The sequence below is a fragment of the Pipistrellus kuhlii genome, unplaced genomic scaffold, assembly GCF_014108245.1.
Source record: "Pipistrellus kuhlii isolate mPipKuh1 unplaced genomic scaffold, mPipKuh1.p scaffold_m20_p_24, whole genome shotgun sequence".
Classification (NCBI taxonomy): Eukaryota; Metazoa; Chordata; class Mammalia; order Chiroptera; family Vespertilionidae; genus Pipistrellus; species Pipistrellus kuhlii.
The window spans coordinates 5,036,955-5,060,159 of record NW_023425523.1 but is presented as its reverse complement, the minus strand read 5'-3'; the positions used below and the strand labels follow the sequence as shown (position 1 = coordinate 5,060,159).

At 45.4% G+C, this 23,205-nt stretch overlaps 2 protein-coding genes and 1 long non-coding RNA gene across 6 annotated transcripts in view; 1 reads left to right on the top strand and 2 right to left on the bottom strand.

Annotated features, from left to right (window-relative positions):
- LOC118727430 overlaps nucleotides 1–23,205 on the top strand; it is a 64,910-nt gene that overhangs the window by 1,986 nt on the left and 39,719 nt on the right. The window contains exon 2 of one of the 2 annotated variants that reach the window (XR_006742584.1): nucleotides 128–176. This is a non-coding gene — a long non-coding RNA (uncharacterized LOC118727430). Of the gene's footprint in view, nucleotides 1–127; nucleotides 421–23,205 lie in introns of those variants that run through there. The other variant, XR_004990584.2, reaches the window with a different exon arrangement.
- MYBPHL (myosin binding protein H like) lies at nucleotides 3,452–14,273 on the bottom strand. Of its 2 annotated transcripts, none has more exons than XM_036453223.2 (9): nucleotides 13,664–14,273; nucleotides 8,178–8,266; nucleotides 7,479–7,674; nucleotides 7,141–7,280; nucleotides 6,838–7,033; nucleotides 6,602–6,738; nucleotides 5,432–5,618; nucleotides 4,547–4,593; nucleotides 3,452–3,542 (listed from the first exon to the last, which is right to left on the bottom strand). In XM_036453223.2, exons 1-8 carry the CDS (start codon nucleotides 13,806–13,808, stop codon nucleotides 4,583–4,585), a joined length of 1,101 nt encoding a protein of 366 aa, XP_036309116.1. In that variant the 5' UTR covers nucleotides 13,809–14,273; the 3' UTR covers nucleotides 3,452–3,542; nucleotides 4,547–4,582. The 2 variants fall into 2 exon arrangements, with proteins under 2 accessions (XP_036309116.1, XP_036309117.1); XM_036453224.2 differs by having other exon boundaries at nucleotides 6,838–6,997; nucleotides 13,664–14,272.
- SORT1 (sortilin 1) overlaps nucleotides 18,897–23,205 on the bottom strand; it is a 52,981-nt gene continuing 48,672 nt past the window's right edge. For both annotated transcript variants that reach the window (XM_036453214.2, XM_036453213.2), the window contains exons 17-20: nucleotides 22,608–22,716; nucleotides 21,221–21,327; nucleotides 20,825–20,948; nucleotides 18,897–20,609 (exon numbers count right to left, since the gene is read on the bottom strand). In XM_036453214.2, coding sequence (XP_036309107.1) covers nucleotides 20,595–20,609; nucleotides 20,825–20,948; nucleotides 21,221–21,327; nucleotides 22,608–22,716 — 355 coding nt within the window. In that variant the 3' untranslated portion in view covers nucleotides 18,897–20,594. The remainder of the gene's footprint in view (nucleotides 20,610–20,824; nucleotides 20,949–21,220; nucleotides 21,328–22,607; nucleotides 22,717–23,205) is intronic.

Sequence of the window (23,205 nt, the reverse complement as noted above, 5' to 3'; positions counted from 1 at the left end):
GTTGCCTGTAGGACTCAGGTTCTGTGGAGGTGGGGAAGCCAGAGCCAGATGCCTCCCTCCCTCCGTGGCAAAGTGGAGATTTGGGGGAAAGAAGCTGTTAATTAACTGTACTTTTTTCTTCCCCTAGGAACAGCTGAGAGGGGAAACGCTGCACTTACTTCTTCACCCACCTTCAGGTAGGCAGGGGAAGCAGTTTTAGAAAATTGGAAGTTAGTTTATCCTAAGGAAACTCATCTTCAAATTTTTATCGCCAAATGATGATTTTGAAAGCTCTCCCTGGAGCATGCCTGCCTTTCCCTCCCCCCATGCGTACCATTACCTTCCTCGCTCCCAAGCTCCAAGAGCCCTTCCTTTATCTCTATAACTTGGTTCCTAAGCCCATTTCTTCTAGGAATTACTTTTTCTAGCTCTGTGATTTTACAAATAAGTGTTCTCTTATTTAAAACAAAACAGAAACAATGGAACTACTTTCTCTTTCAAATGACAACAAGGTCAGAAAAACAGATTTTTAGGTACAATAATTCTTCACTCGGCATATTATAGCTGCTAATCTGGGAACTATTGGTCCCCCTCAACTCAACCCCAAATGGTGTATACTTATGAACAGGTGGATAAATGATAAATAAGTGAATTAATGAAGAAATTACACCCCCTTCCAGGCACATGGTAGGTCTTAAATCAGAAGACACTCCACAGTGTTGAATGCATAAATGAAGAAATTAAGGATTCCATTGCAGTTCTCCTTGAATGCAGAAAGAGTAACTATGACTGCGATTCTTGTTCAGTGTGCATATTTTATTCCTTCCCCATGAAGGTTAAGAATGTATGAACTTTAAGGGATGGCCCTTGAGCATTTTAACAAACAGCAGCAGCATGGGACTGTGGGCTAAGGCCAGAGGTCTGGCTGGGATCCTGAGGGTATCATTGATGGGCATTCACTCCCTCCTGACGTAGGCCCTGCTTGGTTGGAGCTCCCTCTTGGCCATTGTGTACATGACTGGTTGTCTCTGGTCTCTGCCCCTCAGTCTCAGAAGGGGTTACGTGCATTACACCCTACAAATGATTTATGTGACTTTTCTCAATTTTCTCAAGGATGGTACATAACTAGTCATGTTCTAGATGCATAGGAAGAAGTTACTTTATGAGATACAATGGATGCCTTGGGGCATTAGCACTTAATTCTCATAGAACTTCAGTTGAGAGAGGCTGGAATAGATACTTTGCCTCAATTTAAAATAGGCCTTTGTTCTGAACAGACTCTTCTCAGCAATACAGCTCCTTCCTACTCAAAACCTTGCCTAATATTTACTAGATCCTGGAAATCTTTTCTTTCTTTTTTTTTTTTTTTAATATATTTTATCGAATATTGATTTTGTACAGAGAGGAAGGGAGAGATAGAGAGTTAGAAACATCGATGAGAGAGAGTCATCGATCAGCTGCCTCTCGCACAGCCCCTGCTGGAGATATGCCTGCAACCAAGGTACATGCCCCTGACCGGAATCGAACCCGGGACCCTTCAGTCCCCAAGCCGACGCTCTATCCATTGAGCCAAACCGGTCCCGGCTCTTTCTTAAGCCTATATGTATTACAGTGAGGATCACTGAGTGAAAGAGAGGAAAGAAAATAAAGAAGGCTGCAGGTTGTGTGAGGTATTCAAATCCTAGCTCTGTTACTACCACCTGGTTCAAATGCTAGCTCTGTTACTACCACCTGGTCAAATGCTAGCTCTGTTACTACCACCTGCATACTTGGAATAACTTATGAGCTTCAGTTTACTCATTTATAAAATGAATATGAAAGAGACAAAGCTCTTAGTTCAATGACTGCTACATAGAAGGCTGTTTGCGTTATATACAGAGTGGGACAAATGTAGATTTACAGTTATTCATATGGAAAAAATACAATAATAACAATACAAGAATAAACTGTTTTTGCCTACTCACAATGACAAAGCCACTTTTGCCCCACCCTATTACGGTGTGTAACAAATCACCCCAATATTCAGTGGCTTGAAAAAAGCACCCATTGATCTCATTATTTATAATTTGGGCAGGGCTCTGCAGGGACAATTAGTCTCTACTCTACAAGGAGTAGACTGGGCTTGACTATAGCTGAAATGTCCAAGAGTCCTGGTGTCTAGAGCCTTGGTACTGTCAGTCAGCTAGGGTTGGGATGTCCTGGATGTGGCCTCTAATAATTCAGTAATCTATCCTGAAATTCTTCACATGAGAGCCAACTTGCAAAAACAAGCAGAAACTACTAGACTCCTTAAGGTCTAGAACTGTTCCAGCATCATTTCTGCTACATCCTTTTAGTCAAAGCAGGTTGCATAGTCAGCCCAGATTCATGAGGAAGAGAAATAGATGCCAACTCTTTTTAAAAAAAAAAAATGATTTTAGAAAAAGAGAGAGGAATGGAAGTAGGGAGGAGATAAGAAGGTGAGAGTGAAGGAGCAGGAGGGAGAGCAGAGAGATAGAGAAAGAAAGAAACAGAGAAACAACGATTTGTTGTTGAAAGAGGAATCTGTTCCACTTAGGCATTCATTGGTGATTCTTGTGTGTATCTTGTCTGGGGATCGAACCCATAACCTTGGAATCAGGATGATGCTCTAACCAACTGAGCTACCCAAACAGGGCAATACTAACTCTTTTTTTTTTTTTTTTAATATATATTTTATTGATTTTTCACAGAGAGGAAGGGAGAGAGATAGAGAGCTAGAAACGTCGATGAGAGAGAAACATCGACCAGTTGCCTCTTGCACACCCCCTACTGGGGATGTGCCCGCAACCCAGGTACATGCCCTTGACCGGAATCAAACCCGGGACCTTTCAGTCTGCAGGCCAACGCTCTACCACTGAGCCAAATCGGTTTCGGCAGCAATGCTAACTCTTGATAAGAAGATCACCATGCCCAACCTAGGATGGGAGGGATTGTTGCTATCTTTTGCAGATTCCATCAGAGAATGCATTTAATATGTTATTTGTTATAAGAATAAAAACAAATGTAAGCAAGAACACCTCACCTTAATTCTTTCCCTGGGGCTTAATAAGAATACACTACAATTTCTTCAGTATCTCCAAGCCCTCAAGTTTTAATGTTCTGTCCTAATTAGCTAGCTATGTATTTACGTGTCCTGCTGTCTGGCTGTGCCTTCTGTAGTTATCCAACTTGTACTGGAAAGCCCAGAGAGGAAAAGGCAAGTGATCTTCAGCATCTCTTCAGTACCTGGTACTGTATAGAGTTGAACTGAGTTCTGTCATACACTGTCTAGGAACAAGGACAATATTAGAAACCTATGTGGAAGAGAAAGTGGATATCAGAAGCAAAAGTGGATATCAGAAGAGAATGAGGAATCTGAGGTTTTTTGAAATTGCAAATAGTCTTGCTAAAGAACTCCAACTTTCTAAATGGTTTTTCTACATGGGAAGGCACAAACAGATGGACACTTATGCACTGAGGAGCCTCCCATTTATTTAGATCGGTGCAAACCAGATGCTGTACTGAAGCTCCTTAAGAACACAATCTTGGCACAGTCAGGCTTCCTGGAGGCACAGAAAAGAGAGAGTTTGTTATGCCATAACAGCCAGCAGCCAGAGCACATACAGGGTGGTATGAATTCTCTACTTACCCTGCCTCATTGCTGGGCACTGGCTGGGAGACAGGTAAAAGGACAAACAACACTAAGAAGACTAACACTAACCCAACACAATACTGACACCGAGAGGGACCCGAGGGATAGCAAGAAAACTGTGTTTGCAAGCCAACTGGCAGAGAGAGTTCTTCTGAGAAGTTTGTACTTTAATGCATCCCTAAGGGTTTTCATTTGCTATTTATCAATGATAAGCTCTTGGGATTGAATTCATTCTCAATTTTTATCAGCCAGGAGCTGCAAGTCAGCAGAGACATTGGGAACCCATTCTCTTTAATTCTCTCATGAGCTTCTCTTTCACCTCACTCATTAGTTTGTACACAACATTTCTACTGTGAATGGTTTAGAATCTGAAGGTGCTATCAAATTCTAAACAATGATCTGAGTTGCCATTTGCTTGTAATGTGCTGCTTAGAATCACATACCCATATTTTTAATTATCCTCTTGCAGGAGAAGGAATTCATAAACTTCAAAGTAAAAAAACAAGAACAACAAAAAAAACAGGCACTGGATCTGTTTTTCACCATGCTTATGATACCGAAGAGCAGCTTCCTTCTCCTTTCCCTTGCTGCCACCATGTGGTGGTGGTGACCCTTGCCCATCCTCTATTCCTGATTATTCCTTTGACATCTTTTCTTACAGCATCTGCCCACCTCCCTCCCACAGATCCCTCTGACAATTAGGCAGATGCTATCACTCTTCTTCAGAGGAGCATAAATTCCCATCATGAACTTGAGTAGTATAGATAAAGCATGTGGCAAAAATAGATCTCATCTATGATAAATTTCCTCCATGAGAATGATAGAATTGAAAGCTCAGAAATTCACATCTGCCCATGTCTCAACAACACTAGCCAGAAACATGAAACATTCAGACACCTGTTTCTCTCTCCTTACCTTCCTCAGGGGTTGTCCATGTCCTCTTAGGGAGTCTCAAAGAGGAGCTGCAAGAATTCAGACATTTTCCAATGTCAATATCTCAGAAATCTCTGGGAAACCTTCTCTCAGAGTCCTGGGAAGGGGAATGCTTCTCTGTTTTTTGGGGGAGTCCACGATGCTAATGAGTAGTTTATGCATAGAGAAGAATAGGATATGTAATTCATCCTACACACAGTTAAAGAGTGTCTGTTGTGTGTCAGAAACGGGGCTCAATGCTGGGGTGGCAGTGGAGGAGACAAAGGCAGATAAAATTGTCCACCCTCATAGTGCTCATAGTTTAAGGGGGAAACAGATCAGTAAATTGATAATTATAAAAAAGTGCTAAATGCAATGATGGAGATCTGAACAAGGTGGCAGTAGAAGAGAGGTAGAGAGATGTACAATATTTTCTTTTAGCAAACCAGCGGGCAAAGTTCTCTGGTTTGTTTAAAAGCCCAATAAACAGTTGCAGGTTTCTTGGATGGGGTCAGAAGATTGATGTGTGTGTGTGTGTGTGTGTGTGTGTGTGTGTGTGTGTGTGTATGTGTGTGTTTAAAGTGATCTGGGTGAGGACCAGGAAACTTGGGCTCTTTCCACCATAGTGCCAACTCCTCAATTAACCAACATTGGAAATCTTGAGTAATCAATCACCTCCTTGTACATTTAGTTTCTCTTTTGCAAAATTGAAATAGCAACTCTTTCTAATTGTAGAATTATATACATCCTGATGTTGACTTTGATGAAAGGGCCTGAATGGGGAAGCAAATTAAGCCCTTTTCCATCTAGGCTTGTGTCTCTGCCTCAACTTTTTTATCTGTGGAGAAAGGAAATGACTGCACCCGAAGGCATCAGTACTGCCCTTACTCATCACATCCACCCGACAGTCCACGGACGCCTCCCCTAGGGGGTTAACCGCCTTGCAGGTGTAGATGCCCCCATCAAAAGGACCAGGCTTGCGGATTTCCAGTGAGCAGATTCCCAAATAAGTGAGGGCTCTGTACTTGGGGTTGCCTTGGATATCCATGTTGTTCCTCAGCCAGATAATCTTCGGCTAGAAGATAAGGATGAGGGTGTATCAAGGGGTGGTAAGAACCAATTGTTCTTTCTGTGCTCAGTCTCTGAGACACTGCCTACAATATTTGGGGACATGCCGGCCAGAGTAGCGTTTAGGAACAGATGGTACAGGGATCTAGAAGAGATAATGGCCTCTGGGTAGTCTCTATCCCTTATATTTAGGAATGGGTTCCCCCTCCAGTATCCTCAACAGCCTCCACACTCCTTCTCTTGGTTGAAAAGAGCACCTTAAACATTGCCTTGCTCATCAAGTATTCCTGACTAAAAGAAAAGTGATCACTTCTCTTCTATCCTGCTCAAGCAGCCCCTTTATGGATCAGAAGAACTGGGTGTCAGATTTGCCTCTTCTTTGCATATACATTATTGAGTCATTCATATTCTTTCCCACTGTTGACTCGGGGATTACATTTGTCCCTCTGGTTAGAAACTAGTTTCTAAAGTTGACTTACTGGTTTTTTCTTTCTGAGGTCTTATGGCCACATAATCTGACGCAGTACTAGTACACAAAGGGTACTTGGTAAAGGCTTCTATGCCACATATGGAGTGAGTAGGTTGCAAATAGAGAACCTTGCTCAGAGTTGTGGCCAAAGGCTCAATTTTAGGCAGCTCAAATGTGCATGGCCCTGATCAGAAGAGATGCAGTGGGGGAGTAAGGAGAAACCAATGGGACTCCATGACCCCTGCCAGAGAGACACACAGCTTTGGAGCTAATTCCCAATTGCCAGCCAGTCAGAAAGTGACATCTCCATACATGAGGAACAAACACTAAAAGGAATACTGGGAATATTTTCCACATTGGCCTATTTTGGACTCCAAGTGCCCTTACTGTTCCTATGGGACCTGTTTTGGAAGAGGCAGATTGGAACAAACGTTCTGGTTGGAATGCTCTTTGATATAGCTATGGTTAGAGCAGGCACAGGAAGCAGCATGGCAAAGCCACCCATAAAACTCCCCATTCACCTTGGGAGAGGCACGGACACTGCAGAAGAGCTGGGTGTCGTAGCCGGTGACTGTAGTGCAGTTCACGAGAGGCTGGGTGAACTTTGGAGCTTCAGAGAAATCTCGCTGGGCAAACCCCTTTGTCTTGTAAACAGTAACTAGGGTGACCAAGAAAGGCCCTGATGTAGTGCCTGAGATCTCCATCCTCCTGCAAGTCTTTATCCTTCACTTCCCAGCTCAGGGTCTTTGCACCTTACCTGCTTTCTGGATGTGGGCAAGGTCGGCAGTGATGGGGGCTGTCTCACTGAGCCCACACTGGTTCTCAGCAAAGACTCGAAATACATAGGAGTTGCCGATGATAAGGTTGGAGACTGTGAAGCTGGTGCGGTGATAACGCTCCAGCACTGTGAACCACAGCTTTGGGGTCCCAAGAAGATGCCGTGAGTGAGACACCTGTTTTGTGAACTCAATCCACTTTAGCCCACCATGTGGAGCTATCAGAGCCCCATTCCAGAATATGCTATGCCTCCTTCCCCTCCTCCCTCCCCGCTGGGCCTCACCCCAGATTTTGTGTCAGCCTTCTGCACCGTGTATCCCAGGAGTTCCGCATTGCCTGTGTCTCCGGGAGGTGTCCACTCCAGGGTAGCATTGGAGTCCCAAACGTCCACCAACTTGATACTCTGAGGAGGGCCTGGCCTCTCTGAAAGGGCCAAGCATGGCACAGGGCATGGTACAACTCGCATGCGTGGAAATGGCTTCAGGAGTGCCCCTTCTCCTCTGCTCAGCTACTCCTCCCTCCATCTACTTGTGTCCCACACTCAGCGTGTCCCCAGCTCTCTATGATGCCTGGAGAGGGAGCCCCTGAGGACCACCCCATCTGGTGCTCTCCCCAACGTACCGATCACCAAGAGGTCAATGGTGGCAGTGGCCTCTAGCCCGCCCAGCTGCACACTGAGCTGGTAGCGACCTGAGTCAGCACGTTGGGCTTCTCGGATGAAGAGGATGGAGTCCTGCTCCCCATTCCGCACACTCACACGACTGGCATCCAAGGCACAGCTGTTATGTGTCCAGGTGGCTCGAGGTTTGGGTTTGCCCTGAGAAATAGGGATAAGGCTGTGAGCAGCCCCAGGAGGCCTCTTGGCCCTCCCCCCAGTTCCACATGGTGACTTGATTTGCAGCTATAAATTCCTTGAGTTAGAGATTGGTGGGCTCTCCCAGGAGACTTCCGTCTTTCAGCAACAGCCTAAGGATCATGGGAAAAAGGGGAGCTTTGAGTCTCCCACCCTCTGTGAGTTTAGGTCATGGACATGCAGGGCAGCTGGGACTAACAATAGCTGCCCAAACTCCCACGAGCCCTCCCAGCTGAGAGCTCCTAGACCTCTGCAGACCAAAGGACTTGGATTAGACTCACCTCATCACATGGGGCCCAACCCATCCCACCCCCAGGAGTGCAGATGGAAGGCCCATTTGGCCTCAGACTTCTGGTGATATGGCTCCCTTCATTCAAGACCAGGGCAACTGCCCTACTGCTAGTAGGACTCTTGGTATCTGTTTCCAAATCAGCCATGGACCCCGCGTGGGGCTGGGGTATGATCACCTGGAATGGAATTCGTAGGTTCACAGTGTCCCCAACCTTGCGGATGTAGGTCTGCCTCAGCGCCCGAGGTAACCAGATCTTAGGTTGCTCTGAGTGATGGAAAGAGAGAATGGGGTGGTGAGCCTCTTCTGGTGGGAAGAGTGGTGCTCAGAGGGAGTGGGTACTGCCTTCAGCTGTGCTCCATGGGTAGGTGACCCAGGCTTAGCAAATTAAGTTCTCGCATAGGGAATGGGAAGATTGCTCCTATCATCTTGCTGGGGTGTAGGGACAAACAACTGGCTAAAGGATCCTCTAGAGCAGTGTTTCCCAAACTTTTGATAGCACGGTGCAGTGCATACCTCCACCAAACTCTGGTGCAACGTTTACTGCCACCAATCTCTTCCCATACCCCTGGGGGTACGCATACCACACTTTGGGAAACACTGCTGTAGAGCCGTGGTCGGCAAATTGCAGCTCGCAAGCCACAATCGGCTCTTTGGCCCCTTCAGTGTGGCTCTTCCACAAAATACCAGAGCCTGGATAAGAAGTGGCATTAGAAGAAGTTTAAGTTAAAAAAATTTGGCTCTCAAATGTCAACTGTTGTACTGTTGATATTTGGCTCTGTGACTAAGGAGTTTGCCGACCACTGCTCTAGAGAGCGCCAGTCTTGGCAGCAAGAGCCCCTGAGTGGAACCTGATGCTTCTGTTAATTTATAACTAGCAACTCCTGACTTTCCATCAACTAAGATTTCTTTTTTCTGTCTGTGTACAGACAAGTCCAGTCTGTGTGGTTTGTCTTTCCACCCTTTTGCTACATTTATCCTTAACAGCACTCCTTTTGTCAAGGCCACTTTCAATGTTAATCCTGACCTCCAAGTGTCAGCCCTGCCCCCCAGGTTGGTGCCAGACCCGAGGAGAAAGCTTTCCCTTCCTGAGGCAAAGGCAGCTCCCTAGACCCACTCAGACAGCACTGGTGTCATTGCACAGGTTGCTAGCGTCTGGGTGCAGTCCTCTGCATGGATGCCCGGCTCAGTGCCTGCACAGTGATCTTCCACAGTGTGGAGGATCACTTTGTACAAACAGAATCTGGGACATACTAGATCCACTGCTTACTTACCCTTGGTCTCCCAGTGAAAAGAGAGATTAGATCATGTTTATTGGCTTCTAGAATGAAGACAGGAGATGCTCAGGAAAGTGCTGAGTGTAAGGTTTGGAAAATGACCAGGTGTAATTTCTCTCCTTGGCCTCAGGCTGCCTTGACTGAGAAAATGCAAACATCCCACCTGTGTTCCCTTGGGGGCCCAGCTAAGACAGACACCATTTTCCAGCCTTTTGGGGGCTCCTGTCTCCTCCTTTTCCAGGCACATATAGTCCCCCTGCTGCTATCCTCTTAAATGGAATGTGGCAGTGCCTCAGTTTCCACCAACTTCCCAGCCTCCCCTAACGATTCATTCCTAGCAGTTGGACATTCACTCCGGCACCCTAGCCTACCCTTCCACACACATAGCACAATTGGGATTCCAAATTCTTTATAATACTTATTTCTCTATTAATACATTCCTAAGCATTCACCCCAATGTACATTTACCTATAAATTGAACTGTTTAAATATATACATTATATACTGCAAAATTTAAAATAAAATAGTGGTTCTGCTCTGTTCTTTCTACCCCTCAATCTTTAAATTTTTAAAAAAATATATTTTATTGATTTTTCACAGAGAGGAAGAGAGAAGGATAGAGAGTTAGAAATATCGATGAGAGAGAATCATCGATCAGCTGCCTCTTGCACACCCCCTACTGGGGATGTGCCCACAACCAAGGTACATGCCCTTGACCAGAATCGAACCCAGGACCTTTCAGTCCCCAGGCCGCCGCTCTATCCACTGAGCCAAACTGGTCCCAGCTACCCCTCAATCTTTAGATCGTTGTCTAGAGACCAACAATTTCACTCCCACAGTTCCCCCCATTACGATCTCAAGATCATCTGGCCTTTGTAAACGAACATAACCACAGACATTCAGCACGCGCTGTCCATTTTATTTACCTAGTTTCCTTTTCTGCTGTGTGCCTTATGTTTTCACTTGGGTTGTGCTGTCTCAGACTGCATTTCACTCCTGCAGGAACAAAGGGGGTCAGGGCCTCCAGTGCTCTGAGTACCCGTTCCCTGAGCTGCTCAGGGTCTGCTAGCCTCAGTAGGAATAGGACAGCCTCAGAGCCCAAGCAGCTGAATGACCCTGCTCTGCTTGCCCTCTGTTTGACTTTGACGGTTTGGGAGGGGGTGGAGCATGAAGAACAGAAGAAGTGTTTGTGCGATCTGTTACTCTCCTGGGGCCATCTTGGCAAGCCACCAAGGAGTTGAGAACAGGCGGATATGACTTAAGGGTTTTCTGAAAAAAGAGGGCAGCAATTGAAAAAGAAGGTTCAAAACCTCATCTTGTTGGGCTTGGTTCCCCACTGTTGAGTAGGGAAATCACCCTTCACACTTGCTGGGGAGAGGGCTGGAGAGGAGCCTCCAGAATGTCTGTGTTATGAAAAGCCTAGCTGAGCACAAGGAGCAGACTGGAAGGAAAGGGCTTGGAGACAGAAACAGATTTGCTGAGAGTATCATGTCTAGTCGGGAAGTTATGCTGGACTGGGATTCCTGCTTCTCCATCTGACATGGCAAACCTCTCCACACTTCTGTCCTCCAGCGTCCACCTGAGACTGAGCACCAAAGTCAAGGCTCTGACTGTGATCTTGCCCTTGGAGGGAGGTGGCAAATAAGGGACACCCTCAATAATTGAAAAGGTTGAGACAAGAAAAAAAAACCCAAGCTGTCAGGCCTAGAAGATGTGCTTGCTGAGCTCTGCTCTGCTCAGACTTCAGGGAAGAAACAGGCTTCTGTAGATGGGCGCGTGCTCATGTATCTGTTCCCACGGGTGTTTCTTAAAAAAATACCTTGGTAAGTGTTAGCTTAGTTTCACTGGAAATACAGAGAAACATTAAAGCAATGGGTTTATGTGTGGCACATAAGCTAAGACGGGAATTAGGAGGAGGAGGAGCAGAATGGCCCTGAGATCCAGAGGGGATCCCAACAGGGGCAGAGAGAGAAGAAAGGCTGTCAGCCAGGATGGTGGTCTTCTCCTCCCCACAGGTCTCCTGTGAAGTTCTTTGCCTATAAGTGAGACTCCCTGACACAATGATAAGTAGACAGGGGACAAACTGAAGTTACTAGAATGCTCCAACTGAGGTTCAGTAGGAGAGAATGTGGCTTTCAGCAGGCTCCCAGGTCCCCATTGCAGGGCAAAGGATGGCTAAAGCAGCTGACAGAGTGTGGGAGGTGGCAGAAGAGTGTTTGACAGCTCCAGGTGCCTGGGCAGCAAGCAACAGGCACTTCCCCAGCTCAACCCAGCCTTCTTGTCTTCCCTGCAAACAAGAGCAATCTGACCCTTTGCTGAGAATGTTAATAGGAGGGCTTATTCAGGGCATCTCTCTTCACACCTCCATAGCCCAGTGAGGTGTGAATTGTACTGACCTTGAGGAAACATGGCTTTCTCCTCCTCAGATGCCAGGAGGGATGTGAACCAAAGACTAGAGCCCTAAAACAGAAGCGAGGTTTTCTGAGGTTTTCTAAGATGAGATGTGAGACAGCCACAGTTTGGTTTCCTCCCTTTATAGAATTTTGGGGGAAAGACATTTTGAAAGTCCTTTGAGAGCCATTGGCTCTGAGCTGTGTCTTTCTCAGTGCTGTGTTTCTCTCAGACAGGACGTTATCTAATTCTTTTCTTAGAAATTAGTAGTGAAGACCATCTAAAGTCTAAAAATCTTGACTCTTCTTGATTAGAAAATTCCTTCTAGTTCACCCTAATTTCATCCCACTGAAGTTGATGTCCATTTCCTTATTCTTTGCTCATGGGAAAATTTGTTCATATCCTCTCATAATTTCCTTTCACATGGTTAAAAAAATTTTCCCCCAGCAGTTCCCTAAGGGCTGTGTAGTCCAAATTGATGTTGTGAATTATGGCCTGGAGAGCGAAGAAACAAGATGGACACATTTGCAGAGTGAAGGGGGTATGTGCCTGTGTGTGTGTGTGTGTGTGTGTGTGTGTGTGTGTGTGTGTTGAGTGTGTGTGTCAGTGAATGGTTACCAGAAGATGGCGAATGCACAAGATGAACCGTGGCTTTGAAACATAACCAGAGATTTTCAGGGATCCCAAAAGTACCAGCATTTCTTAGAGAAACATTAGCAGATGCTTAGAATGTGGCCTTGGACTTATCAGAAACCTGTCTGGAGGAGTGTGATGGGAAAGGCATATGTGACCTCAGGGACATCTTGTAAAGGACAAGACCATGAAATTAAGGTCAGAAAAAAAATAAAAGGACATAGACATAGGCAACACTTTTCTGAGACTTGTTTAGAGATCTCAGGCACTACACTCCTCCCTGCGGTAGTCTTCCTCTCTGCTGGTGGCTTTCGCCCTGGCTCACTGTTATTCTCTCCAGCGCTGCTTCAGTCCTGATTCCCGGTGATTTCCACAGCCATCTTTCCAACCGGGCCTTACACCACGTCTGCTACTCCTCCAGGAATTTTGTCCTCCCCTGCTTTACCTTTGTTCCTTGGTCATTGTCTAGATCAGTAACTACAGCCCCTCTACAATCTGAATTTCAAACATCCCATTCTCTCATCCCTACCTCTGTGACAGATTTATATGATCTCTTCCACAGTATCATGATCTCTGAGAAGGGGCTGCCCCTTGCCAGTGATATGTGAGTAAAACTGATGAGAATCACTCCTGAACCATGGCTTTTAAGAAATTAGTACCCTATTTCTCCTTCCACCTCTGGTCAGCTCAGCTAGGCTCAGGTGAGCAGCACGGAGCTGTCGGCAGAGGGGGTGAGAATCAGGGACTGGAAGGGGTACCCACCACCTCCTAGCTCAAAAATGCCTCTTTGCCAAGAGGCTCAGGGAGACCACCATGGAGAAGAAGTCACATGCTTCTCCCAGGAGGGCTCTGCTTCCATGGGGCTCAGATTCTGAGAAGTGGGGTTTCCTATGGGAGCCAGAGGGGGTGAGGCTCTGGACTCACAGCACTGCCCAGGGAAAGGCAGAGTGTCATGGATTATTCACTACTTAGTCTTCCAGTCACTATAGCTTTTTCATTTCCCTCTTTTAAGTCACGATCTCACCCTCATTCCCTTTCTGACTGGCATTAGTATAGCAGGTCCTCCTAGTCCCCGTGATAGATATTTCTTAAAGGTAAAAGCATTAGCAGATTATTAGTCATTGTTAAGTGCCTCACACACCATTTATCAAATTCTCAGCTAAAAAAATCAAACACCCAGCAGAGACATATGAATATCAAGTCAGAGTCCACCAAGGAAGGGGGTGCAGAGCTCCAACCAATGCTCCTCTGTCCTAAGTCCCCATCCCTTGAGATCATCAGCTCTGCATAAACCTAAGGAGGTGCCATCAGGGAGTCGGAATATCCTCCCATCTCCCACCACCCTCCCTAACCCCACGGTCACCTTCTAGAGGGGCCAGGAGCTGAGGAATAGGGCTGCTGGCCCCCTGTCGAGGTGAAGTCTGGGGTTCTTTCGCATCTGCTGGGCTGGCTTCTTTCACCTTCAGAGTGGGTCCTGGGGCCACCTCCGGTGCCGTGACTGCCTCCATGCTGGGCCACCCAAGGCTGGGCTCCAGCGGCAGATTTTCACTGTTGGTGCTGAGGGAGGAGCGAGCACCTGCTTTTCAGCCTCTCCAGGGCTTCTCCCCACCCCGCTACTCCCAGAAGAAGGGCTGAAGCAGGGCTGGGGGAAGAAAGGGAGATCAGACAACAGCCCAGAATAGCCACAGGAGGAGGGTTGAGGTGGCCCTGTTATCTTGGGAGTGAGATGACACCCCTCATGCAGCACCGGGGAGGGAGGAGAGAGCTTGAACTTCAGATAGCTCCCCCTTCTTCCCCATGCAAAGACCATCCAGACAGGGCCAATGGCTCCTGTGGGATTGGGTGACATCTTGACTCCTGACCTCCAGCTCATCCGACATGGAGTTCAGGTCCAAAGAAAGGGGCCCCAGAATTAGCTTAGTGATAGTCATACCTTGAACTGCTCTTTCTCTCTCTACTCCTATATTCAATGAGGTGTAAATTTTTAACTTGATTTTTTAAAAATATATTTTATTGATTTTTAACAGAGAGAAAGGGAGATAGCTAGAAACGTCAATGAGAGAGAAACATCAATTAGCTGCCTCTTGCACACCCCCCAACAGGAGTGGGAGCTTGAACCCCCAACCCAGGTGTGTGTCCTTGACCAGGAATTGAACCCACCACCCTTCAGTGTGCCTTCAGGTGCGTGGGCAAGGGCTTGTCAACTTGACCTTTAAGGGTATGTCCGCATTCTCTCCCCATCCCCCTACTGACAGTGGAAGTTAGTCTGCACTCTGGAGCCAGACTACTAGGGCTCATGTTGGCGCCATCACCAACTAGTTGTGTGACTTGCGACACATCACAGTCTGTCTTAGTTGTTTCCTCATCTGAAAAGTAGATATGATAGTAACCATAGGGTTGCTGTGAGGATTAAGAGGCAATCTGTGTAAAGTGCTTAGCAGAGTACAGCTGACTAAGTGCTCGATAAATGAGCTATTTTTAGGTCAGGGCACTTGCCCCTTTGAAAGCTCCCTCGTCTGGGAGATAAAGTACAAAGTGAGGGGCAGCAGGGGTGGGAGGAGAGCCAGGGGCATAAGGTCAGAAGACTTGAGTGTGACTTTTGGTTATGCCGCTCACTCATCAGCTAGGTGACTCTGAGCCAATCACTGACTCTGATCTACGGGTCTTTGGTCTATGAAACAAAAATAATGAGGCTAGGGTTGGGTTGAGGATAAAGTGATTAAAAATGTAGGGAAGTGGCCAACCCACAGTAGGTATCAAGTTACATACTAAAGATCCTATGATTTCCAGTTTTACCAAACCATCATCCTATATCTATATATTCCATCCAAATGATCTGGTTTCCCGTTGTGCTCTTTATTCCCAGAAGCCAGACCGTGTATCCCCTTGGTATATACATCTCTATTTCTATATAGACTTTATTTTTAGAGCAGGTTTAGGTTCACCGCAAAGTGGAAATATGGAGTTCCCATATACCCCTCTCTACTAGGTCCTTATTTTTTTAAGGAAAAATGAGTGTGGTTGAATGACTAGGCTCCTTACTCATGATTACCTTTTAGCTCTCAATTTGGGGGCAGTCAGTAGGATCCCAATAGTCTGTGTTAGTCTTGGGGTGTGAGACAGAATCCCTCTTTGCGAATTATATAGGGGCTCAGGACCAGGACACACTGTACACACACTTTGGGGTGCAGGAACCTGTTTATCATGTTGGGGGGGGGGGAAAGGGGGGGTCAGCAGGAACCTCTCCTAAAAGAAATATTTTGGATGAGAAGGGGCAACTCTTTGAAAGGCCTTAAATGAAATGGATCAGGAAGAACTTTGAATAAGAGCAGCAGGAGAAATGTATGAGGGGCACATGGAAAGATACCAAAGTTAAACTTCAGTGTTGTCATTTGTCAAACCTGCTATAAGGAACATATAATTCAGGAGAGTAATTGTATGTTTCTGTGTCCAGAGGAAGAATATAACAATTGAAACCGGAGAAGGTGTGCGGGGTGGGTCAGTTAGACTTTCTGGGGGAAAAGATGAAGTAAAAAAGGAGGTAGTTTCCCTCATAAATTATCTTAATACCTTTCATGCTATAAATGCACAGTTCCTGGCACTTTAATTGGCTTATGTGCTGGTTTGGTTTGATTGCTGAACCTAGAATCTGGAAAAGCTATCACAGTAACAAATTGTAGTTTAGTCATTTCAGTAGATCAGGTAACAAAGTCCCAGTCTGTTTTATTTCTAACCCAAATATTGCAAATATACAGAAAATTACCAGTACAAAGTTAAACACACCCAGATTTATTTACACAATGCTAAAGAAATTTGAGTTTTGTTTCCATTTTGTGGAATTTTATTATGGGGTCTGGCTTTGTTGTGTAAATGACATGGGTTGTTGAGACTTGATTATCCCACCTCACATGCAATTTTCTGTTCCAAGGAACAGAAGACTGGTTTGTTTTTAGCGCACATGCAGTAATGATCTTAATAACTGCTTTACACTTTAGTAGGAAGGCAGCTCTCCCCTAGTCTGGGGAAGAGGCAGAGATAAAGAACAAGAGGGACTACATGCACAGAAAGGGAGGAAGAGACAAGAGGGGGTTGAACAACAGGCACATGGGAACCCTGAGCATTTCTGTGCACGAGGATTAGGAGGAGGGTACGACTAAACCCTCTTCCCTAGATGTCCAAACACAGGAGGTGGGCAGACTATCAGGGAACATTCCGTCACCTGACCACAAACGGAGGGCATGCAGAAGAGAACTGCAGTAGAACCTGGGACACATCAATAAATCATTAGCATGTACACTATACAGTTTATACATGTATATATGTACATATATATATAAAGGTACAGATTAGTGTGTTATTTTCTATAAACAAGAACACTTAAGAATGCACTGGTGTGAAAAAATGCATACAGCAAGTTGAAGACAATTTCAAATTCATGTTCCGATTCTTATTATATTGTGATGTAACCAGAAAATCAACATGCTGCTGCGATTTCAATCACCCTTCATGAGGGTGAGGCCTGGGCTCTGCTGGGCAGGATGGTGCTCCCAGAGCCTCCTGAGCTGGGCAAACGGTGGCAGATGGGACAGAAAGCCTGGCACCTGCTGACTGCCAGGGCTGAAAGTCTGGCCCTTCCCATCACTCCATCATGTGGCAAATCTGAACTTTGGTTTTGTTCAAGGGACATTAGTCTATGCTTATTTTCCTGCTTGAGAGAAGGTAGTAGCAAAGTTGAAAAGCTGAATCTCTTCCTATTTGAGTAGTTCCAAGTCTCCTGGCTTCAAGTGGGATGAGGGAACTGTACAGACAATTAGGAGGATGAGTTCTGAGCCAATGTACATAGGGGCAGGCTCTTCAGAGCTCTCCTAAAAGGGGAGAGAATCTACCTGGATGATTTTCCTGGAAAATAAAGAACTGACTAAAGGCAGGCCAGCCCTGCACCTGGGTTGGGTCTGGACAAGCCAACACTCCTCTCTGTATCCCTGGTATCGTGACAAAGGCCTCGAGAGAACCAGCAGGAGCTGGAGATGGCCAGTGAATTACTAAAATGTCAGGGGTGAAAAGCCAGCTTGGGCATGTAGAGGCCCAGAGGCAGATCTGGCAGGTTCTATGTGATAACTAACCTATTGAGTCTCCTGAGCCCAACCTAGAACAGCCACACCCTCTACACACTTTATTCTTCTAAGTGTGTTTCCGTCCAAATGTCAGCCCAGGTGTATGCATCCCTGGTCTCTGGTCTCACTGGAAACCAGAAGCCCCCTCAGGTCTAAGATACCTGACCACAGAGCAGGAGAGATGGCAAGTTCTCCACCTGGATTTAAGAGCCCAGACCCACTTTGGATGGTCTGATATGTCCAATCTCTCTTATGATGCTAAATTTTATTGCTGAAGCCACTAGAAATCATCTCTTCTGCTACTATCAAGCCCGGGACATTCTACAATGATATGCTATACTTGACTTTCAAAGATAATGCTCCTAACCCAACATCAGTAGGACAAATTAGAGATCTGTTTTTCTTAGATGCAGTCATGGATTTAGGCTGTTTTGATCACTGGCTGAGGACATATACTTGTGAGTGAGCAGGCTGATGTAGAACACTAACTAGCTGATAAAGGGAATACACCAGGCTTCTTAGCAGTCCTCAAACCAACTGAGCCAGCTAGCCAGCTAGGGATGGGAAATGAGGAGAATGGAGAAAGTGACTCACAGCGGAGAGTTCATTCTTGCACTCTTGATGAGATGAGAAGCAGTTTCTAAACATACTACTATAAAAGCTACCATTGTTTTTAGCCAGGAAAAACAGAATAAAATTTTTATCAAGGTGGCAAAAGGGCACTAAACACTGCTCTGAAAGAAATGACACTGATTCCTGCCCCACAGAACAGCCAGTCTGCAAGGAAGAAGAGCCTGTTCAGGGAGGCAGACCTGCACACACACAAGTTCCAGAGTTCATGTTCCAGCCCACATTGCTTGTGATACATGGGGGCCCCGGACAGTTAATTCAGTTTTTGTACCTCAGCTCTATCTCCTAAAGGTGGTAATTACAACCCTGTCTTTTCTTTATTTCACAAGAATGTTGAGGTTCAGATGACATATTGCAAGTGAAGCTGCTCTGAAAACTGTTAATTTCTATAGGCATCCCAGGTAAGCAAAGAGCCTTACTCATATGCTTAGAGAAGAATATTAACTTTCCTATATCTTAAAGCTGATTAGCGAATCACCACATCTCAGCACATCTACCCCAGTGAGTATATGCTAGGAGGAAAGGTGTAGGTGAAGTAGATCTTTCCTGGACATCAAATTTACTTTGGCAGGCCCAGCTCAGTGGCTGAGCATCGCCCCATGAACCAGGAGGTCAGAGTTTGATTCCTGTTCAGAACACGTGCTGGGGTTGTGGGCTCGATCTCCATTAGGGGCATGCAGGAGGCGGTTAGTTATCACATAGAACCTCTCATTCATGTTTCTATCCCTCTATCCCCCTTTCTCTCTGGGAAAAAAAAGTTAAAAAATTCACTTTGGGCAGGAGGTGAGGATGTCTGGGACAAAGGCTGACACTGTATCCTTTGTGAACTGGTTTATCTTTGGAATTATTTTAAATTTAAAAACCTGCAAAATGAACAAGCTTTTCCTAAAAGATGAGTGCTCTCTGGCTCTAACAAATATTAAATCTCTTCACAAAAACGCTTTACCTAACGTTATTTTCTAACTGAAGCTCACTGACTCATTTTATTTTATGCAGTTTCCAAGTCTCTACAATTCTCTGTCCACTCCCTCCCCCACTTTCCCTGCTGCTGTTATTCCATTCTGGTGAGGAGAGAACTTTAGCCATCTGCTCACACATTCTGACAAAAGTTAATTTGGCACATTTACTTTTTATGGACTTTCTGGCCATAAAATGACCTAGCAGCAAAATGGCAGTTACCAGAGAATGTCCCAATCATATTTATTGGGAGAAACCGTGACCAGCACAGCAGGTACCCAAGACCAAAAGCATACCATACTATATTCCTGTATAGCAAATATTCAAGCTGTATTAAAATTAATCATTGCAGCTTTCCATGACTAGATGGTCACCCAAAAATCCACCTCACTACATTCTATAATTGATTTAATTTGAAAATATGTCAAGTGGAAAACTCTCTTAAATTTAAAATATGAACTTAATGCATCACACAAAATAGCATCTTACACTGGAAGCGTTTTCAGTTGGTTCAGCCAAAAGATTCATGCCAATAAATTACTTGGCAAAGCTGGGGGAAAGGGGTAAGGAAGAGAGCTGGTAATAAAATTCTGATTTTAAAAATAAAGCCTATAAATCTGAAAACATGTCTAGTCCTGGCTCCACGTACAAGAGGAAGCACGTAAGCAGCCAATTGAATGATTCACCACTGAGCCCACACAACAGGTAGCAGGGCCCGTGGAAGTCCATGGTCCATCCTCAGGGGCTGCACTGCCTGGGCAGACACACCGGGCAAGCCCTTCGCCCTGTCCTTGAGCAAGTCTGCTGGCACACATACAGCATGGCTTTGAAAGATCTTGGAGGAAGGAAGAATTTCTCCTTCCATAGGAGAAATTCTATCTAGTCAGTTCTCTGCTGCTCCCTTCTTCCTGCCCCTAGTTAATATTGCCCTTTAAGTTCTCCTGATAGAGTGTCTTGGAAGCACATGGTTAAGTTAGTCACCAAAGGGCAATTAACAAGGGTGTTGCCTAATTAAGCAGGAAAAGGAAAATCACTGATCTATGGTCCCTGGAAAAAATAAACAAGGATCGGGTGTGCAACGTTCTCCGAGAAGGGCTGTTCCTAGAGGCAGAAAGGCTGCCCAGGTCATGCCAGTCACCAGAGCCTCTGTGTTCATCTCTGCAGCTGCTTTGTGTCACCAGCAGAGTCTAGGGACTGCACCAACTACTTGTGAGGGTTGGTGCTGGAGTTGGCAGGTACCCTGGGGCAGGTGCCATGCAAAACATGCAGGAGTACAGTTAGTGAAATGTTCCCTTCAAATTCCATTTCATTTCCCTTAAAAAACAAAAACAAACCCAAAAGAACCCATACTTTGCAAAAAGACAGAACTTAAAATAAGAGGCTAAAGATTTAAAAATGTCTCCTCCTCTTCTCAGAGCCAGTTGTAAGTGTTTAGGGTTTTGCCCCCTCCCACTCCCTGCATGTCTTTAGAAGAGGTCCTTCTGGCTTGGACGGAAGCAGCAGAAACAGAGCTGGATCCCTCGCAATGGGAAATTTATTTCCCCAAGTCGGAGCCACAGGGAGTGTAAGAGGTACTGCATTTCCTTTGAGGAGCTATTCCAGGAGGTCCTGAAAAGACATAGATTGTATTATTTAACAGACTTAAAAATTCCTATTTTGAAAGCAATTATCTCGTTTCTGGCTGATCGAGTCTTAGTCATTAAGTTTCTGCTTCTAGCCTAGACCCTCATTTGCCTCAATCACATCTCGATCATGCACAGGAAAAGAATCACTCTTTTTTTTTTTTGTACTTCTGGATCACCCTCAAGAAGAAATAGTCTCACCTCATCTGAGTCATCATGATAACCACTTTTATTGGTGTGGGAGGCTGTGTCCAAAGCATCCACACCATCCACTCCGTTAGCCTCTGCATGCTGCCGCAGCACCGAGTACCGATGCACCAGGAACCTGCGAACAGAACCCTCCATGAATCCCAATGTGCCGAGGAGGGTGTGTTTATTATAGCACCAGCTTTTCTGAGTTTTACACACTCAGAGAGTAAGTCACGCATACAGGAAGCAGAGCCATAGTTGGCTTATAGAAAATAAAAGATCTGAGAAGACTTGGGCCTGACGTGTCAGAAACGTCACTTCTTTTGCTAAGGGCAGACTCAACCATGTGCCCTTGGCTGACTTTCTGGTTTGACTGCAGTACCTTTGATTGACTTCCATGTTCCTTACCTTCCCCCGCAGACGTATTTCTTCACAATGAGCACTCCTGCTACAATTGTGATTAGCATCAATCCCACAGTGGCCAGGATAATTGGAATAGAATTTGACTTGGTATTCTTGATAAATGAAAACACAAAACAAAAAAATTTCAGGCATGCATATTTAGGACAGAATTCAAAGATGCTGCTGATCCCCCTCATTTCTCTGAGTGATCCTCAGTCTTTAGGCATTTCAGGATGCTACTCTTTTAGCCCCATGTGAATCATCTCAGGAGGATGAACCAGGAGAATCACACCTGGCAGAGGGTCACCAGAACTTCAGCTATCTTGAAGCTATCAGAATGGTGCAATCTCAGTGGTGTCAATGTCAGAATTACACTGGAAGCCTTGGCAATTTCCTAGATCAAATGGTAATATGACTGTTTCCTATTATCGCTGTTAATAAGTCTTAGAGCTTTTAAGGATGGATCCAGAAAGGGAGATGACGGTAACAGTGGGCTAAACAGGTCTACAACAGGGCCATCAGCTGGAAAGAAGTTGTGCAAATACTATATCACACAACACCAAGATTTATTTTTTAAATTTAATTTCGGTATGTTTTTTACAAATAAGCCTTCTCATATCATTATTTGAGTGTCATCTGCTTACTTCTGGGTGGGGAAATTGGGAGTGTGTGTTTTCATTCTATCTAAGAGGAGGCTGAGCTGGATTCTTGTGGGTGGGAGTCCTGTGCAATCACACACACAAACACCCTGAAGACAGCCACCGGGAGTGCAGATGGGGTGCAGAGGAGGACCCTGCTCCCTAACAAGTACACATACCCACGCAGTCTTCTTCCACTGCCTTCTTCTCCTTGACCCTTGTCAGGCCCGCATCCCTCAGAAGTTAGAGGAGGGGCCTGCCCCAAGTCACGCTGCTGGTGTAGTGCTTCTTCATCGGGGTCTCTTCTTTACCACCCCCCTCAATTCCAGCAGATAGTCCAGTACTATAGATCTGTAGTCAGCCCTGGAATTTGCTTCTATTATCAAAACTAGCCCATTGTTACCATCGTTCAGATTTTCATTGTGAACACACCTGGCATGACTTGGCTCAGAGATCTACCCTACCTATGGTCCAGCCCTTTACAGCCAAACTTTCACACACGTCCAGCCTTTTACAGCCAAACTTCTTGAGTCTTTTCCTCAAATAACCCTGAGCCTCAGAATGTCCTCAACGCTATGCTTCTAAGACTTGGAACCACTTTATGACATACTATTTTTCCCCAACAAAAAAGCTCTCAGTAGATGAGCTCACTGGGTTATATGCTCATCCTTCTTCCTGACAGTTCCCTGTGCAAAGGGAAGCCTGCCGGATCATGAAACCGTGCTTGAACCTCATCCACGTCTGCTTGGACATACCTGCTTTTCTGGGCTCAATAAGTTGCTTGTGCATTTCTTTTTCAAATCTTTCACTTCTCGAACTGGATTCACTCCGCCCTGGCATTTGTCTCCTGGAATTTTCCGGTATCTGAAAGGCAGAGAAAATCTGTTAACAGAATACAAGGATGCATTACTGAATTCTTGTCTATTTCCTGAAAACAAGATCTGAAAAGCTCCTCATCCTTACAATGTCTTTCAGGCCTAGGGGGAGATCCACAGGGATGTTTTGGGGGTATTTTGTGTATTTTCAGACCTGGCTACAGGGACATGCCTGCCTTTTTGCTTTACCAGACTGTGCCAAAGCACTGTGATCCAGGAGAGCACGTTAACACCCAGTTCGGAAATGGGGGGGAGGCAATGAGGCTCTGTCTAATATGATGGCTATTTAGATTTAAATTTAAATGAAAAGACATTAATTCAATTTCTTAGTCACACTAGTGCCAATAGCCACACAGAGTTGGTGGCTACTCTACCAGACACAGGAGAATACAGAACATTTCCATCATCACAGGAAGTTCTATTAGACAGTGTTTCTAGAGCATCCTAAAGCCCTGCACATCTCTGTGAGGAGAAAAGC

Excerpts from the sequence above, each read along its gene's own strand:
- MYBPHL (XM_036453223.2), bottom strand. The coding sequence starts at position 13,808 with ATGGAGGCAGTCACGGCACCGGAGGTGGCCCCAGGACCCACTCTGAAG. Across the intron at positions 7,675-8,177 it reads ACCTACGAATTCCATTCCAG|GGCAAACCCAAACCTCGAGC; the intron begins GTGATCATACCC and ends CCTATTTCTCAG. Across the intron at positions 5,619-6,601 it reads GTGTCCGTGCCTCTCCCAAG|CCGAAGATTATCTGGCTGAG; the intron begins GTGAATGGGGAG and ends CTTATCTTCTAG.